We start from the raw sequence: 19,116 nt of genomic DNA on the forward strand, positions 1-19,116 counted from the left end.
ATATATAAAATATAATAACCAACAGATATTTGCAGAAAGAAAGACTTGACTGAAAGCAGATGCTCATCATGTTAAAATACATAATCTCTGGTTTTATTCAGATGTGAGAATATAAATTCTGTACCATAGACAGTTCCACAGCACTGAAAGTTCCTAATGCTCAAGGAAATGACCTGATATCTCCCACGAGTTTATAGATATGTCAGAAGTACACCAGAAATTGTTAGAAACATACACATGGCTTTCATGAGAAGATTTAGCTAAATAGAATACAAAACCATTTGCCAAGATTGGAAAACTGAATATCATAAAAATTCAAATTCTCCCAAATTAATATGCTTAATATAATTGCAATAAAAAATCTCGCCAGATTTGTATTATTATTATTATCATTTGAGACGGAGTCTCGCTGTCTCACCCAGGCTGGAGTACAGTGGTGTGATCTCGGCTCACTGCAAGCTCTGCCTCATGGGTTCACGCCATTCTTCTGCCTCAGCCTCCTGAGTCACTGAGACTACAGGCGCCTGCCACCACACCTGGCTAATTTTTTGTATTTTTAGTAGAGATGGGGTTTCACCCTGTTATCCAGGATGGTCTCGATCTCCTGATCTCATGATCCGCCCGCCTCGGCCTCCCAAAGTGCTGGGATTACAGGTGTGAGCCACCGCATCCAGCCACCAGATTTTTTTTAGAAGTTAATAAAGTGTTTTACAGGCTCATTTGAAAGAACAGGAAGCTGAGAATCTAAGTAATTACTGATAAGAAAAAGATGAATACCAAAGAGAAGAAGAAAAAAATTAAGTTGGTGCAAAAGTAATTGCAGTTCTTGACATTGAAATTGCTTTTGCGCCAACCTAATACATATCTGTATCAGGATGAACTAGAAAGTCCTACATTGTAAGTAACTGATACTGGTTTAAGATAATTAGGTAAATCAAAGACACAGAGTAAAAAGTTGAGAAACTGCTACCAGAAAAGACAGGTAAAGGATTGTTTAGTCAATATGTGGTACTGGGGAAATACATTAACCATTTGTGAAAACAGTTTGATCCTCACCTCATACTATATGCAAAATAAATTTTTTCACAGATTAAAAAGTTAAATAAGAACATAAAAATTTAGAATACATTATAGTGGATCTGATTTCAAGGCAAGTAAGCCTTACTAAGATTAAAAGTATAGAACTAAATATGAGAATGAGCATTTTAATGCATTTGATATATTATTATTATGAACATTATTAAGCAAAAAACCAATGTGGGTTGATCCTGGGTGGAAAAGCATTGATTTTGTGAGATGGAAAACCTTGAAGAGGGTTAAGGTGTAGAGTTAAGGGCCATCAGACATTAGGGATTAGAACTTTTACTTCCTGTTCCTAGCTATTATCACCAAACCTTCACCAAATTTATGTTCACCTACAAGTGCGTTTTTAGTGGTTCCTTAAAAAATAAGAAAGGACAAATTTAATCGATAGTTTGAGGCACTAAAGGCCAGAGCAACCTTATGCAGTTGGAATGCCTGTATTGAAGTGATCCAAGGTGATTGAAAACTAAAGAAGAGTGAAGAGCAAGAAAGCAAAGGAGACAAAAGGAGAAAACATAAAGATCCCACATAACTTTTTGGAAATAATGGAGGAAGGATTGCCAAAATTGTATGAAATTGAGAGCTTATTTGATGTTATTTAGATATTAAAGCAAAATTTGACATTCAAAGAATGACTGGAGATAATTGCATTGCACATACGTACACAGAAACACTAATATGTATAGACACACACATAAATACATGGGTATATACAGTATATACCCATGTTCGATATGCAGAACACATATACATGCATACTCATCAGCAATTTATTGAGTAAGCTGAACTTGACAGTGTCTATACAAGAGCCACCTTGATTCTCACTGTTTTATATCCCTTCAAATCTCTGTGAATTAGTGGTTATTGTAACTGCATAAAATCATGGAGAAATCCCATCGTCTTTAGTGAGTACATGGTTCATAAAAATCCATTTGACTCCAGCTCAGTTTAGCATACTAACAAAGCTCAGAATCTTTCTCTAAGTCAAGGCTTCTTCCTGCTGTAGCTTAATCTCACTTGAGTTTTTTAAGTCTATAGAAGAGAAGCAAGTATGTTTGGCTGCTTAATGATGTGCTCTCTTCAACTCCTGCATCCGTGCACTAAATTTTCTTTTTTGACTTCTCCAGCTTAGGGCCTTGGGAGAAAGTGGAATAAGAAGAAAGTATATACACTCTTGAATCACTAACATCTTTATAATGTTGAAATGGCAGTAGTCAAAAACTAACGCTGTTTTTCATAGGTCACTTCTTCAGATTAATGGGAAACCATCCCATTGAGAACCACACAAATTTCTTTGACTAAGGCTAAGAATGTACCACTACCACCCTCAGTGCTTCTACTTCAGGAAATATATGCACTAGTCAAGGTCCCTTTCCATCTCTCAAGTTCACACCTTGTCTTCAGAGAACCCACACCTTCATTCTGCTATTGACAGAAGTGCAGTTTTCTTTCAAAATAACTTACCCCAGGCAAAGGGAAGCTCTAGTCACAGCCTCTTACCTTTAGATTTTGCAGATATGGGTCAAAGGCCAGCTCCTATTTTCTTCCAACTCCTACAGCCCATGGGAGTTGGCTGTAGAAGAAATGGATCACTTGAAGATCCCATCACATAACTTGAAGTGAGGGAGAAGAACCCAACTTCTCTTACCCATAATGCCAGGGACTAAAAATTCACAGGCTATGGTTAACAACCATCTGTAAAACAATCTTCTTTCTTTATTATGCTAACTTTTCAATGTTTCTCTAATTTATCTGAGGTGACAAAAAAACACTTAAAGAACACACACTCCTTGCTTCCAAGATGGGAGACTAGCTAGTACTGCTGGCATCAATTATAGGACCTTCACCTTCCAAGTCCTGCATACACAGTTCTGCAGCTCACTTTAAAATGTGGGGGTTCACAGGCATTTTGTTCTCAGGCTTTGGGTTCCCAGAGTCTCAGAGTCCCAGAGTCAATGAAACAATCTGTTAGACTACACACATGTGTACATATGCAAATGTGTTCATATGTCACTTTATCATAGACACAGATGAATACAGAATCATGCATGTATGTGTGCCTGAGTCTATATGTGTATGAATAATGGAAATATAATATTGACAGCACAAAATATTAATACGATGAAATTGCTCCTGATTTTATTTTCCTCTTTCATTTTTTTCTCTTTTCTAAAATAGCATGCCTTACTCTTAAAACCACAAGTGTATATTTATATGCAAACACATAACAGTGGATCTTATTTTAAAGTTGTGACATTAGTTCAAAAAAAAAAGATCACTGAAAATGACTAAGTAGTTAAGAAACAGACTTTTATATAAAGAAATTTTTCATGTGATTAAAAAAGCATCAGAAAATTGAGAAGAATCATTTAATAAGTGATACTGAGATATTTTGGAATCACTTTCATAAATATCAGATGAGTTCAACAGTGTATAATACATACACACAAGTACACACATATACATACCCACATGCTCTACATGAATGTGTATATATGTATGCGTACGCCTATGTGTCTGCATGTATATATATGTGTGTGCATATATAGATAAATTATTTAAAAACTAGAAATAAATGTATGTGATGCACATGTTATTCGCTGGAATGAAGATAAGTTTAAAAGCAATTTAGAAGCAAGCACAAGTGAAAAGTTGCACATAAATTTAATACTTCCATGTGCCTAAGTGGAAAAGATCAAGTTTTCTGGAAATATCCCAAAATGTGACAAATCTTCAGACTCTTTTTAATATATGGTCTGTGAAATAATTGAATTGGAAAAAAAATAAAAGAAATTATAACGTTATTTCTTCTTCCTACAAACATTTACTGAGTGTCTGCTATGTACCAGAAACTTTACAAAACGCTAAGGAAGCAAATGCAGCCATGTGCTTCATGACATTTCCATCAAGGACAAGACCACATATACCACTGTGGTCCCATAAGGTTATAAAGAAGCTGAAAAATTCCTGTAACTTAATGATGTCATAGCTGTCATAATGTCATGGAACTAACGCATTACTCACTGTTTTGTGGTGATGCTGGTGTAAACGAACCTACTGTGCTGCCAGTCATATAAAAGTATAGCACATACAAGTATGTATAATGTTTGATCAGGATAATAAATGACCGTTATTGGTTTATGTGTTTACTCTACTATACTTTTTAATCACATTTAAGTGTACTTCTACTTATTGAAAAAAAAAGAAGTTAACTGTAAAACAGTCTCAGGCAGGTCCTTGAGAATGTATTCCAGAAGAAGGCATTGTTATCACAGGAGATGACAACATCATAGTGATTTTGCCCCTGAAAACCTTCCAGTGGGACAAGACATGGAGGTGGAAGACAGTGATATTGATGATCTTGACCCTGTGTAGGCTTAGGCTAGTGTGTGTGTGTTTGTGTCTTAGTTTTTAGCTTAAAAAGTAAAAAATTTTAAAAAAACCTTAGAAAAAAATTTATAGAATTAAAACAATTTTTATTTATATCTGTACAAGGGTTTGTTTTAAGCTAACTATTATCAAAAGCATCAAAAAGCTTAAAAAATTAAAAAGTTTATAAAGTAAAAATGTTACAGTAAACAAAGGTCAAGTTATTATTGAAGAAAGAACAAGGTTTTTATAAATTGAGTGTAGGCTAAGAGGATAGTATTTATAAAGTCTACAGTAGCATACAGTAATGTCCTAGGCCTTCACCTTCACTCACCACTCACTCACTGACTCACCCAGAGCAACTTCCAGTCCTGCCAGCTCCATTCATGGTAAGTGCCCTATACAGGTGTGTATTTTTACTGTATGTTTTCTATTTTTAGATACACAAGTACTACTATTGTGTTACGATTGCCTACGATTGTACCATGTAACAGTATTCAGTAGAGGAACATGCTGTACAGGTTTGTAGCCTATAAGCCACACGCTATAACCTATAGCCTAGGTGTAGTACAGGTTATACCATCGAGGTTTTTGTAAGTGTGCTACACTCTATAATGTTCAAATAACACCTAAATATGCATATCTCTGAGGTATTCCCATCGTTAAGCAATGCGTGACTGTTTTGAATAGCCCATTATAACACTTTATAGTAAGAGCTATGGTAGTAATTTGTAAGGCCTGGAATGGAAACCCACATTAAGAACACCAAAATCAGACTAGCAAGCTGTGGGTTGAGAGGCAGAAGAGCACCTGGGAAATTTCCTAGAACAAGTAACAACAAAGAGTGGTCTAAATAAAGGATGGTTTCAAATTCTAGCTCACACTCTGAGTAGTAGTTCTCTTTCCTCAGATCTTTCATGAACTATGATCACACATTTAAAATAAGATTCATAATTATTCTCTGAGCTTCAGTGTTCATGTCTTGGGAATATTAATAACACTCATAGGGATATGGAAAGAATTGAATGAGAACTATTTAGTTACTTAAATGTTAGTGAGCTCCCAATAAATGGTTGTTTAAAAAAGTAACAAAATTCCAATTGAAAAATTAAAGACTCAGAAGAGAATAAAGTATTTGTAGGCTGCAAATGTTTAATATAGCCAAATACTAAATATATAAATGTGAGGCAAGGTATGGAGGTAGAAAGGCTTGAGAAATAAATAATCGACAGATGATAAACTATTGAAAAGAAAGCCACAACAGGTTCTCAGCAAGAGAGATACATGGTAAGATTTTCTTTTTAGAATGATCAAATTGTCAGTAATGTGGATAATAAATTTAAGTGTGGTGATCAAAACCAAAAAGACTAGTTAAGAGATGATCTCAATAATCCAGATAAGAAATGATGAAGACCTGAAGTAAGGAGGTATATATATTCAAGAGATGTCAAAGAAATGGAATCTACAGGATTTGATGATTGAGAAAATGGAAACAGGAATAAAAAAGGAAGGACTGTTCCTACGTATTTGGTTTAGGCAAGTCAGTAGATGGTGGTGGCGTTTGCAAAGATAAGAAATAAGAGAAGGAAAATTACCATCCCATTGGTAATCCTTTCTTTCTTTTTTTCTTTCTTTCTTTCTTTCTTTCTTTTTTCTTTCTTTCTTTCTTTCTTTTTCTTTCTTTTCTTCTTCCTTCTTTTCTCTTTCTTTTCTTTCTTTCTTTTTTTCTTTCTTTCTCCTTCCTTCCTTCCTTTTCTCTCCCTTTCTTTCTTTCTTTCTTTCTTTCTTTCTTTCTTTCTTTCTTTCTTTCTTTCTCTCTCTCTTCTCTTCTTTCTTCCTTCCTTTCTTTCTTTCTTTCTTTCTTTCTTTCTTTCTTTTTCTTTCTTTCTTTCCTTCCTTCCTTCTTTCTTGCTGGACTGTGTAATAGTTTTTATATCGTTCACTAGTACCCAGTTTCCTTCTACTTTCAGGCTTAAGGGAAGGTTACACTTTCACACTCGAACACACACATGGACTATGATTTTCTCTCGCCAATTAAATAAGTGCAATTGATAGAGATAGAGATCTCACATTTGTGCATTATTTGTAATTCTTGATTTTCTACCATCCTCTACCCATACCATGATAACAAGCCATATTCCAGAAGAAGGAGCCAATTGAGGATGATGTATTTCAGAAAATTTTTCTTTGACAATTTATAGATCCATGAAATCTTAAGTGACCAATTTAGTCATAATGATGTTCACAATTTTTATTAGGGGAAAAAAAGCATCAATTAGCCATGGCTTGAATTTTGATTCTAAAATCACAAACGTTCTTCATAGTACTGAGTCCCTTAAAATGTTGTTCATTATTTATACCTGAAAAGCAATAATCCATACATGTGGTCTTGGAAAGTTATCTATTGTTGATGAGCTTTTTCTCATCTGTAAAATTGGGATAATAATAATTATGGAATTAATTTCACTAGTTTTGTATGAGGACTAAATGAGTTGATGCATATAGAAAACAGAATAGTGACTGATTCATTGTTGGCACTCAGCTAATAAAGCCCTCTGGTTCTTATATTTCAGATTTTTTAATATATTTCCTTTGTTCCTTATATTTTGGACTTCCTCAGAAAAAAAATTCCATCTTCTTCTCTCATGGGCTACCCACTCTAGCTTCATCTCACCTTCTCAAAGGACATTATTTATCACATATTTGTTGACACTTGAATCGTCGTCCTTAGCTTAGATTTCTTTCCTAAAGTACAGACCCATGGTAAACATCATACTAGGCATCTCAACTCAGAAATTTCAACCAAACTAAACTGTAACCTTGCTTCTGTAAAACCATTTGCGATGGTTAATACCGAGTGTTAACTTGACTGGATTGAAGGACACAAAGTATTGATTTTGGGTGTGTCTGTGAGGGTGTTGCCAAAGGAGATTAACGTTTGAGCCAGTGGGCAGACCCTTAATCTGAGTGGGCACAATCGAATCAGCTTAGAGTGCAGCAGAATACAAGAAGGCAGAAAAATGGGAAAGGGGAGACTGATCTAGCCTCCCAGCCTACATCTTTCTCCTGTGCTGGATGCTTCCTGCCCTTGAACATCGGACTCCAAGTTCTTCAGTTTTGGAATTGGACTGGCTCTCCTTGCTCCTCAGCCTGAAGATGGCCTATTGTGGGACCTATATTCCATTAGTTCTGTCCCTCTAGAGAACCCTGACTAATACAGATTTTGGTAACAGGAGTGATTCTAGAGGAAAAGGAACAGAATATTAAGGATGGAGTTCTTTAGTTGGTTTTGGGGTTTCTGGAGTTGGCTGCATAATATGATTAGATCCAAAAATGCTAAGGACTCTACTTCTAATAGTGTGGAGAACACTGATAGTCCTTGGCATGAACTGTTTAGAGAGTTATGCAAAATAAATGCATTTGACATTCCTGATACATGCTCATAAGAGGCAAGGAGTTTAGTGACTCTATACATAATATCTTTGACCATATGTGGAGAACCAAGGAACCTTTAACCATACGTGGAGAATATAATGAAGCTCCTTGGTTGCTCCTAAGTTCAGTGGGCAAAATGACGAATGAAATCTAGGATTCTATCTCCCGGCTTCAGAAGTAGATACCAAGCCTCAAATCTGCTAAGATTGCCCTGAGTCTCCTGTACAGAAAGAGCTGAAATTGTGGAAAAACAGACACAAGCTCTTATCATGTGAGTGGCTGACCTACAACGAAAGGTACATGCACAGCCTTGCCGGGTGTCTACTGTTAAAGTGAGGATATTGATTGGAAAAGAATGGGACCCTGCAACTTAGAATGAGGACGAGTGGGAAGACCCTGAAGAAGCTGGAGACACTGAGTTTGTAAACTGTCATGAACCTTTTTTGCTTTTTTGCCAGAAGAAACAGCTTCCCCATCCCCAGTAGTGACAACATCCCCTCCTCAACCCATGCTGCCATCAGCCTTTCCACCTTTGTCTGAGGAGATAAACCCTGCACTGCCTGAGGCAACAGTGATGGCCTCCCCTGAGGCAGTTGCCAGGCAAGATAATGTTGATTCTCCTCAGGAGCCACCCCCAACACCCCTGTTTGCTTCTAGACCTACAACTAGACTAAAGTCCTGGTGGGCCCCTAGAGGTGAGGTTGGGAGTGTGACCCATGAGGAGATGCACTACACTGGAAAAGAACTGCTTGAGTTCTCTAATTTATATAAAGAGAAATCTGGAGAACAGGGATGGGAATGGATATTAAGGGTGTGGGATAATGGTGGAAGGAATATACAGTTGGATCAGCCTGAATTTGTTGATTTGGGCCCACTAAGTAGGAACTTTGCATTTAATGTTGCAGCTCGGGGAGTTAAAAAAGGTTCTAAGAGTTTATTTGCTTGGTTAGGTGAAATATGGATTAAAAGATGGCCCACTGTGAGCAAGTTGGAAATGCCTGATCTCCCTTGGTTTAATGTAAAGGAAAGGATCCAAAGGCTTAGGGAGATTGGGATGGTGGAGTGGATTAGTCACTTTAGACCTACTCATCCCAGCTGGGAGGGTCCAGAAGATATACTCTTGACCAATGCCTTGCAAAATAGATTTATGAGGGCAGCACCTGCATCTTTGAAGAGCCCTGTAATTGCTCTTTTCTGTATGTCAGATCTAACGAGGGAACCACCATCACTCAACTACAAAATTTAAATGTAGTGGGAATAATCGGATCCTGAGGTGGCAGGGGCCAAGTGGCAGCACTCACCATCAAAGCAAAGGTGGGCGTAGCTACCATAATGGACAGCAGAGGCAAAGTGGCAATCAGAATAATCTGACATGTGTAGAGCTCTGGCACTGGCTAATTAATCACAGTGTTCCTAGAAGTGAAATTGATAGGAAGCCTACTGTATTCCTACTTAAATTATACAAACAGAAAACTTCTAGGTCCAATGGGCAAAAGACTAATTTGAATTATAAAAAATAGAGAATCATGGCCCCTCAATCAATTTCCAGACTTGAGCCAGTTTACAGACCCAGAACCCCTTGAATGAAGGGGAGGCCAGCACTCCTTGAGGAAGGACCCCACTACATTACCGACAATTCATGCAGTGAATCTTTCTCCCATCCTTCCCCAAGGAGACCTCTAGCCTTTTACCAGGGTAACTGTGCATTGTGGAAAGGGAAATGTTCTGTCCCTCTAGAGAACCCTGAATAATATGCTATTCTTCTACCTATGTTCTGTGTTTTTTATTTTAATGAATTTTCTGAATGTGTTTTAATCAATTTCACCACCATCCATTCTGATGCTTATGTTAGAAATCTGGATACTTTCATTATCTTGTACCTTTCTTATTTTCTACAATTTATCAACCATACAAGCTACACCTACCGTATGCTAAAATTCTCTTGAATATGTGTCTTCCATTCACAGAGGCAGGCATCCTCTTATATTATTGTTTTAGCTTCCTAACTGGTCTCCCTGCCTCTGTTTGAATTGATTATCTATGCTATAATTAGAATATTTTAATAGCTGTATTCAGGTATGATTGATGATTTTAAGTGTACAATGCTATGATTTTAATACATTTATAGATCTGTGCAACCATTATCATAATCCAGTTTTAGAACCTTTTCATCACCCAAAAACGTTCCTCTTGTTTGTCATTCAGTAGGCAGTGTTATGCCTACTTGTCTCTCTAGGAAAACACTGATCTGCTTTCTTTTTTTTCTAAATCTTTCTTTGCTTATTATTAAAGTGTTCATTATTCTGTGCTCCTGAACACATTAACCCTTTATTAATCTTTTCCTGTTATACATCCCTATCTACCTTAAGAAGAGAAGACTGCATATTCTCTCTGGATCTTATATTATCACCTACTCAATATGGTATTCAAATTAATAGTCCTAAGTTCTACTCCTATTCTTAGTTCTACTTCCTGAAACTTATTTCAGCTAAATCCTGAATTGTTACTAAAGAGTTTTTGCTGATGCCAAAGTTCATCAGCTAAAATTGTAATGTCTCATAGAGAGTTCAAGATATTCTCAACTTTCTTCTCATCACTGGATCAGGAAAGAAAAGTCCTAAGCATGATAAGCCTACATTCATAAGAATAGCATGTCGGTAGGAAGGCTCTTTCCTTACCTGATCACTTTCCCTGACCTTTGATCTCTTCCAGAGGTATAGTCGAAAACTGTAACTGCTACAGAACAGACATAGTGATACAGCTAGCATCTCCCAAGAGCTGAACTCTCCTTAAAAAATGACATTTACACATATTTAAGCAGATTTTAACAGAAAAATATGACACCATTTCTGGTTGCTTTCCTTAATGAATCCATATACATGAATAATTCTACTGACAGCCATTTTATATGCATAAAATAAGAAATTTGTGAGCGTGGATAGGAATTTTAAAAGTAGGCATAGATAGAAAGGAGACCAAAGACTGAGCTCAAGGGCACTTGAACATTAAGAGTTAAGGGAGATCGGAGAAGAGCCACCAAAAAAGATGAGAGAAAAATACAACCACTACAGTATAAAGAAATCAGGAAGGCATAATATTCCAGAATTCTAAGAAAGGGTTTTAAAAAGTTGGTAGTGTTTAACTGTGCCACATACTACCTAGTATTCAAATAATATGAGGACTGAGGATTGACCATAAAATCTGGCAACCTGAGCATCATTGGTAACCATGACACACCTTATATACCCCTTAGCCTAAATTACCTTATCTGCAAAATAGAGATGATCACAGCATCCATCTCATGGAGCAATGTGGAAGATTAAATAAGAGATTAATACATGTAAGCACCTGGTATAGTGCCAGCTCAGTAATGAGCAGCTGGTGTTTTTATTACAGAAGATTGAGATCAGTCTGGATCACAGACCTTTGGATATTTTATTACTGAACACAGGATGTCTGACAACCTTGTGAGAATTTGGTTGGAGCAGAGTCTAGTATGAATGGAAAATACAGAAATGATTTTACCTCAGGAGAAAAGCTGAAATCAGAACCAATGAAGAGAACAATAGCTCGGATAGGGTGGTTCTCAGCCTTGGATAACAATTGAGAAAACACGTCTTACACGACTTTGTGTTTTATCCTATTTCACAACTGGTAATTGCATACTTTTAAGACTTTAATTACAATTTTTAAAAGCATTTGATAACAACAACAAACTTTTAGTAAGGACAAATGGTATGTAAAGTTAATGATCTGAATGAGCATAATGTCACAAGTCAGAATAATATTGGTATCTTTTCAGTTACACTAAAAAAAAATATTTATTCCTTTTATATATTGTGTGACTTCACAATTTTATAATTTTTTGATTTTGTGTGCACCTTCATAAATAATAGTGGATTTATTATACATTTCTTGTGGTCTTTAATGTACAATTTGATTCTTGTTTGGCTAATTTTTGTAGTCAATAGCCTTCTGATTTTATAGAATTCCCTCTTATTTTGCTCTCATGAGATCTAGAATTGTCTAATTGGCTCATGGTAAATATCTCAAAGGAGACCAATGGTAAATATCTCAAATGAGAGCATTAGAGATATTTCAGCCTCTTACAAAGAGGCTAAAAGCAACTTGTCCTATTAGAAGTGTATCTTAATTAAGTATTGCTTAGAAAATTTCTAAGACATCATGATTATACTGAAGTTAGATTCTGGACAAAGTATATGAAAAAGTTTACGGCTATAAAAGGTTTGCTGAGAGTTTTTCCTTAAATAACGCATACATGAATCTTTTCTTTGTCTATGAATTTTTAGAGTATTTATGGGCCCTCTCGTCTCTTAAATTTAAAGTTCATTTTCACTTTCTACTCTCTTCTATTTCTAAGACAAATCTTTTTCTTCTTACGTTTTTTACTTTTCAAAATTTGGGAAAAATACTGATTTTTGGAAGCCTATTTTTATGCATTCTTTCATAGCCATCTTGTGCTCATTTTCTGTCCTAATATTTATCCAGGAAAATTTGGTTTGGGAAGCAAAGCATAAATATATTTATTGATGTAGGTCTGATATCAATGAAAACATCACCGAAGATTAAAAGTAATGGTTAACTTGCAAGAAACTGGGGAATTGTAGCAAAACTTATTTGCTCAAATATATAGCTTATGTCTTATCAATTTATTTTTAGGCAAGGTTTTTATTCTAAAATAAATTCACAACTGACAAATATAGTAATGGAAAATTCAGATAAATCTGTTTCAAAACTGCATAGCCAACTGGAACTTATCTCCTCTACTTTTCTTCAACTGCTCTTTTGATTTTTTTTTTTAAAGAAAAACTGAAGGTAATAAGCTCAAAGAAAGGAACATAAATATCTAGTGGGCCCACACTCAACTTAGTGATTACAGGCACTAAAATTTATATAGAGATTATAGGAAGTTGGCAATTCAAATGCTCTCACTTAATACATACTGTGCAATGAACTGATCATTTTTCCATTATTGCTATCATTTCAAACAGGAATTTCCATGTAGTGGACATTTAAGTAAATGAAAACTATTTAATTTTCTTAAAGGCCAGAAATCTAATGCAAAATAATTTAGTCCAAATTTTGCTCAAGCCTTTTGCTAATCTATTGAGAAAATAAATAAATTTTATAAATTCACATTTTTTTTTCTGCTAAAAAAGTAATAGTAACACCGAAAATATGACATCACATATTTGGTGGCATTTTTGTTCTTGACACTATAGATAAGGAGTGGGGGTCAGTATTAGCTAATGTTTTTCATCATCGCCCCCCAGGTGAGAACATTCTCAGTTGTTAAAAAGTTCAGAGAGGGCGAAAATCTTAGTTTATTCAAATATTTCCAATTGAAAGTGTACTTCAATCATGCCATAATGAAAACCATGTTCTTTAGCCATAAATTATCCAGAGAAAGTCAATATTTTATTATTAGTATGAAGATTTGTTCATTGTTTCTTGAAATTTCCCTAAAATCAGGTGATATTTGCGAATATTTTAGCTTAACCAATTCTTTTTCATTTAAAACTCAATTATACCAATTCAGCTATCCAGATAGAAGTATCAACACAGTACATGTCATGCCTAGAGCAAAACTAAAATTCAGATCACTCCTCTCCCATTCCAGAAGCACAAAAAGAGCTTGTAAATATTCCGTACATGCCATTGGGCACAGATTTGTACCTTCAAGGTTTCAGCTATAACTCAAGTTTGGCTAACTTTCAACCCAGCACTTCCTTTATTCATCCTTTGCCCTCTTCTCCCGTCTTTTTCACTTGCTTAGTTGTCTGTTTATAGCCCATGCCATTTACTAGACAACAGACCTCAGGCAACTCAAAAACCATGATTTATTAATCTGTACATGTCTTACTCTAAGGAAAGCTCAAATAGCTACCAAAAAAATGCTAACATTGGCTGGGTGCAGTGGCTCATGCCTGTAATCCCAGCACTTTGGGAGGCCCAGGTGAGTGGATCACAAGGTCAGGAGTTCAAGACTGGCCTGGCCAAGATGGTGAAACCCCATCTCTACTAAAAATACAAAAATTACCCGGACGTGGTGGCGGGTGCCTGTAATCCCAGCTACTTGGGAGGCTGAGACAGAGAATTGCTTGAACCTGGGAGGCAGAGGTTGCAGTGAGCCAAGATGGTGCCATTGCACTCCAGCCTGGGCAACAGAGTGAGACGTCATTAAAAAAAAAAAGCTAAAATTGTATCTCACAGTCAAAACAGCTACAATTGTATCTCACAGTCAAATTTTGTCAATTTTTTAAAGGAAGTTCAAAAGTTTCCTTTATTTTTCTTATTTTCAGATTCAAAAACCCAATATTTAAATATGTCCGTATTCCATCTTCATTGTGTTGGGTCTTTGAAAAACTCTCTAACAGTAATCTTCCCTATTCAGAGGGAAATCAGTACTACAACTTCTATGTTACACGAAAAGGACCTACAGTGAGTAGAAAGGTGTGAGTGTTCAGAAGCTCAGAGTCAGCTACACATTCAAACACTCTTAATGTATTTATATTACATCAGGTTAACAAAAACAAAAACAAGTCACATTGTTTCTGACCAAACCCTATCGATAACAAACAAGTGGGTATAATACTACTCTCTAATGATCTAGATTTAGCCCAGTAACGTGGGTTTCTCTAACACATTTCAGCCACTGTAACTGTCACACCAGATCAGAAGTGACAATTTAGCACCAGCAGCAGCTGCTGAAGTGTTCTCTCTGCACTCCCCAGGAACCATTGCTTTCCTTCTGCCCTTTTCAGCCCTCACTCTAATTCTGGTGCAGGATTTTTTTCTGCTCATTTCACGGTACCTTGCCATTACTGCTTCCCTTGCTCTTTGCCTTAATGTCTCCTATGGGTGTTCTTGTCCGACAGAAATCTAGAAATTCAGGCAGCAAAGTGGACACTTGGGCATGAAATGGTCAAACAGAGTTAGTGAAATACAAGATTTCTGGTCCCAGCTGTAGTCTCTGAAGGCATGGAATATCTCGTCTTTCAACCAAAGGTTTGTTTTTCTGTCTGGTTATAGGCCCTTTCATCAGAATACAGAAGTTGCATTTCTCCTGTGTGGCACTCAGGAGTCATAGCTATATATATTCACGACAGGCAAAAACCCCAGTGAGTATATGTTCTTCTGAATTATCTGAAACCACTTCTAACATAGAAACCAACCTTCAAGGAAGGAGAATCTACCTGACAACATTTCTATTTAGAACACAATTTCAGGCCCAGCTTCATTTATTTAGTCAATTTATAATATTGCTTCCATCAGATTAAAAATTCAGATACACAGATCCTAAAGACATTATTTCTGCATTATGTCATAAACCTAAAGGAAATTTTGAGGATTCCCCTGGCCTATTCTCACTCCTTTGTTTAGATTCCATACATTATTCTTATAAACAGTTAAGTAACACATTTAAAGAACAACTATAATATTATTTCACATAAAATCTCATAGGCCTTGAAGTAGGCTATAATCCTGTTGGTAACCATCCCCCCACTCGTGTGCCTGCCCAAACTGAAATTATAATTCTAAAGTTTCTACACCAATCTATTTTTTTTTTCTTTTAACGTATTGCTAAAGCTGGAGAACAGTTGCCAATCTTACCTTGGAAAACAATTCTTTCTATTTCTCCTAGTTCCTGTAACCTGTCCTCATATATTCTTAATTTCCAAACATTTTAGATGAGCTTGTAGTGTTCATAACCAACAGCAGATACCTGCTATAGGTTAATTTGGCTAATGCAGAGTGAATTTTAGATTCTTACTCTTAAATTGCCCATACATCTGTCTGTTACTTAATGCAAGAAATGATTTAGTAAAGTTAACAGTCCATTGGGAAGGCAAAAGTAAATTCATATAATTAAGCGTCTAGTACTCTTCTTTGTGCATGTAAAACTGCATTTTAATGAGCTAAATGAGTTTGAATATTTAAACTCTGAATAACCCTTACTATTTGTTATCCAAATTTAAAGCAATATTCCATATATAAGCCATAATCTTAGAGGCTGTTTTTTAATGGCTGATTCCTACCTATGAAGTATAAAAAATGTTCTTCAAAAGCACACATGATAGAAGAGACTTCATGTAAATATCAAAAGAAACATAAAAGGAATATATGAAAGGATGACTTTGTGAGAATAAGAAATAGTTGCAAAATTTTTGGAGTAGATTATGAAGAAACTGAAAGAGCTTCTGTTTACATTCTATAAACAATGTGTTAAGCAGATTCCTGCCTTCATGGTAAAAAATAATTGCTGAAAATAAGGAGGTTAGTAGGTCTAAATACAGGTGAATTATAGCATCCTCTGACATTTTAAAGTGTTTTCAGAGAAAATATAATGCTTTATCTATCACACTAGAATTAAAGGAACTATCCATAAACAGAATTGTAGACTCTTCTCAACTGTCTGATAAATTCTCAACCAAAGCACTGACATGATTTCCTATCTTCTACTATAAACATTTTGGGGAGAAGAAACCTGTTCCAACATATTACACCAAATTTGTCCTCCCTTTAACTTTCACCCAGTGTTGAAGATGTTGTAATGGAATATAAGTCTGCACTCTGCCACAAAGCAAGTATTTAAATGTATAAAATAACTAATATCATCTAGTATCAAGTCTTCCAATTTTAGATTATCACTCAATGTTTTCAACTATTCCTCAAATGAAAATGGCTCCAGAACCTCTTAACCTCTTTAACAGCTCTTTACATACTCCAGTTAATAGTCTCTAGAGTGGGACTCAGGATTGAACACCAAGACTCCATGTGGGGTCTGACCAGTAAAAAAACAGTAATTATTAAGTATCTGGAATCCCACATGTACGGGTTTAGTCAAAGATTGCATTCACTTCAGTTTAGTAATCTAGGCGTAATATTGTTCTGTGAGTTTCTCTCCTAATAAAACACTTAGATCATTTTCATCTAATGCCTGGCAAAGAACAATTTTTAAAAATTTTAACCTTTTTTTTCCCTATGAGTGCTTTCTTTCTGATGGTCCTGGACATCTACTATTTGTATCTCCATATCTTCACATCCTGCAATTCTGTATTGCTAGATACTAGAGGCAACCACACCTCATTCTCCTCCCAACTGCTATGGTTTAAATGTTTTATTCCCTCCAAAATTCATATGCTGGAAACTTAATCACCAACAACAACATTGTTGGAAGGTGGGTCCTAATGAGATGTGTTTTTATTATGTGGGCAGAGCCCTCATTAATGGATTAATGTTGCTAAGAAAAGGGTTTGGGGAAAGAGTTCCCCCACTTCTGCTGTGTGACAACACAACATTCCTTCTCTCCAATAAATGGAACAATAAGAGGCCATCTCGGAACCAGAGATGGAGCCTGCTGGCATTTTGATCTTGGACTTTCCAGCTTCCAGAACTCTAAAACAATAAATTTCTGTTATTTATGAATTACTGAGTCTGTGATATTATGTTATAATAGCACAAACAGTTACCCTCCAATCGTGCATCTAGTTGGAGTAAGCAAAAAATTGGTTGAGTCAGGAGATGGGCATTAATCCATTCAAGGCCCTTTCATTTTTAAATTTTGAGCCAAAGAGATTATCTTCTTCTCTAGGGATGAAAAAATGAGATGTAAGATGCAGGAACTCTTAGCAGTAGGTTGGAAAAAAAAAACTGAGAAAGTTTGCCTGGGAAAAGAAAGCCAATATGTAACGAAAAGTAAAAACAACTTAGGCTGTTTTCAAGATCCTGGTTCCAATTATTCCTGAAGCTTAGCTGTACCCTTAAGTGCTCTATAGGTACGTGTGCTAATAAATTCATTTAAAGCAAAAACGAACAAACAACAACAAAAAAACCAACAACAACAACAACAACAAAAAACCACGTTTCCAGCAAAACAGGTAGTGACTTGCATATAGATTTGACTGTCTATGGTTTTTAAGTATTCCTCCTTCTCAACTTGATGTTTTATATTATCTTTCTATTGTTACTATAATAAATTACTATCAACTTAGTGGCTTAAATAATACAAATTTATTATTTTATAGTCCTATAGGTTAGTAGCTGACGTGGGTCCCACTAGCTAAAACCAGTGTTGTCTGCTGCACTCCTTCCTGGAGACTCTGGGAAAGAATCTGATTCCTTGTCTTCTCTGGCTTCTAGAGGCCATTTGTGTTACTTAGTTCAGGATTCCTTTCCTCCATCTTCAAATGCAGCAATGTTGGATCTCTGACGGTTCTTACGTAGTTACAGTCCCTCCAACCCTGGTCTTTTCTGGGAAGGTTCTTGTAAGGACTCTTGTGATTAAATTGGACCCACCTGGATAATCCAAGATACTCTCATCTTGATGTCCTTAATTTTAAGCACAGGTGAAAAGTCTCTTTTGCCATGCAAAGTAACATATTCATAGGTTCTGGGAATTTAGGCATATAAATATTTGAGTGAGGGGGAAATTATTCTGCCTACCACTAAAAAACAAAGAAGGCATTTCATTTCTCACTATTTAGTTCAGTAATAAAAATATGTTAAATGGGAGAAGCCAAAGATACCCTTCGAAATAATAGCAACACGTTAATCAACATTATTTGGAAATCATCGTATTATATCAAATGACTCTTTCCAAACTGTTTGTCTGGGAAGAAAATTTCTGCTGGTTTTATCTTTTTCTAAAGATGCTTTTGGATATCCTTAATGGATTTCCCTAGCTACAATCAGAATGCAATATCTGAGATGTAGAAATAAAAGTATTTCCATATCCATATACTTGAAGCCTAAGGCTGTTATTATGTCTAAGCATAGAGAGTAAACACAGCATCTCTTTGTTTTACTAATTGCTTTGTTTCCCTAAGCTGCAAGTACAACATCTGCCAGACCAGAATGCACTCCTTCCACACACCACAGAACCACGGCTGGATAAAGGACCTACGCATCATGGTGTAAGGGCAAGCGCTTTGCAGGCAGCCAGAGGGCAGTTTTCAAGAGGCAAAGACCTCAGGTGGAAATGAAGCTGAATCACCCTCCAAAATCTTTAGAGTGGTTATGGAGTTGTTGATTCTGTAATGATTTCTTACTGTCTGCAATTTTATTGATTTTGTTTTTCAATAGAACTGTTAAAGATTACGATTCTAAGATAAGCAGAATGTGGGCAGATGCTCACATTCTCACACACTGTTCTGCCAAGATATTTTTACATTTTTCTGCACATAAAACAAAATGAAGACATGTGCT

General features: G+C 36.0%; 1 protein-coding gene across 4 annotated transcripts in view; it reads right to left on the bottom strand.

Annotated features, from left to right (window-relative positions):
• THEMIS (thymocyte selection associated) overlaps positions 1–19,116 on the bottom strand; it is a 211,569-nt gene that overhangs the window by 90,521 nt on the left and 101,932 nt on the right. The window contains exon 5 of one of the 4 annotated variants that reach the window (XM_030803433.1): positions 13,949–14,065. The exons of the other annotated variants lie outside the window; for them this stretch is intronic. Within the exon in view, the coding sequence (XP_030659293.1) occupies positions 13,949–14,065 (117 nt within the window). The remainder of the gene's footprint in view (positions 1–13,948; positions 14,066–19,116) is intronic. 4 annotated transcript variants of the gene reach the window in all.

Source organism: Nomascus leucogenys, chromosome 3 (genome assembly GCF_006542625.1).
Source record: "Nomascus leucogenys isolate Asia chromosome 3, Asia_NLE_v1, whole genome shotgun sequence".
NCBI lineage: Eukaryota > Metazoa > Chordata > Mammalia > Primates > Hylobatidae > Nomascus > Nomascus leucogenys.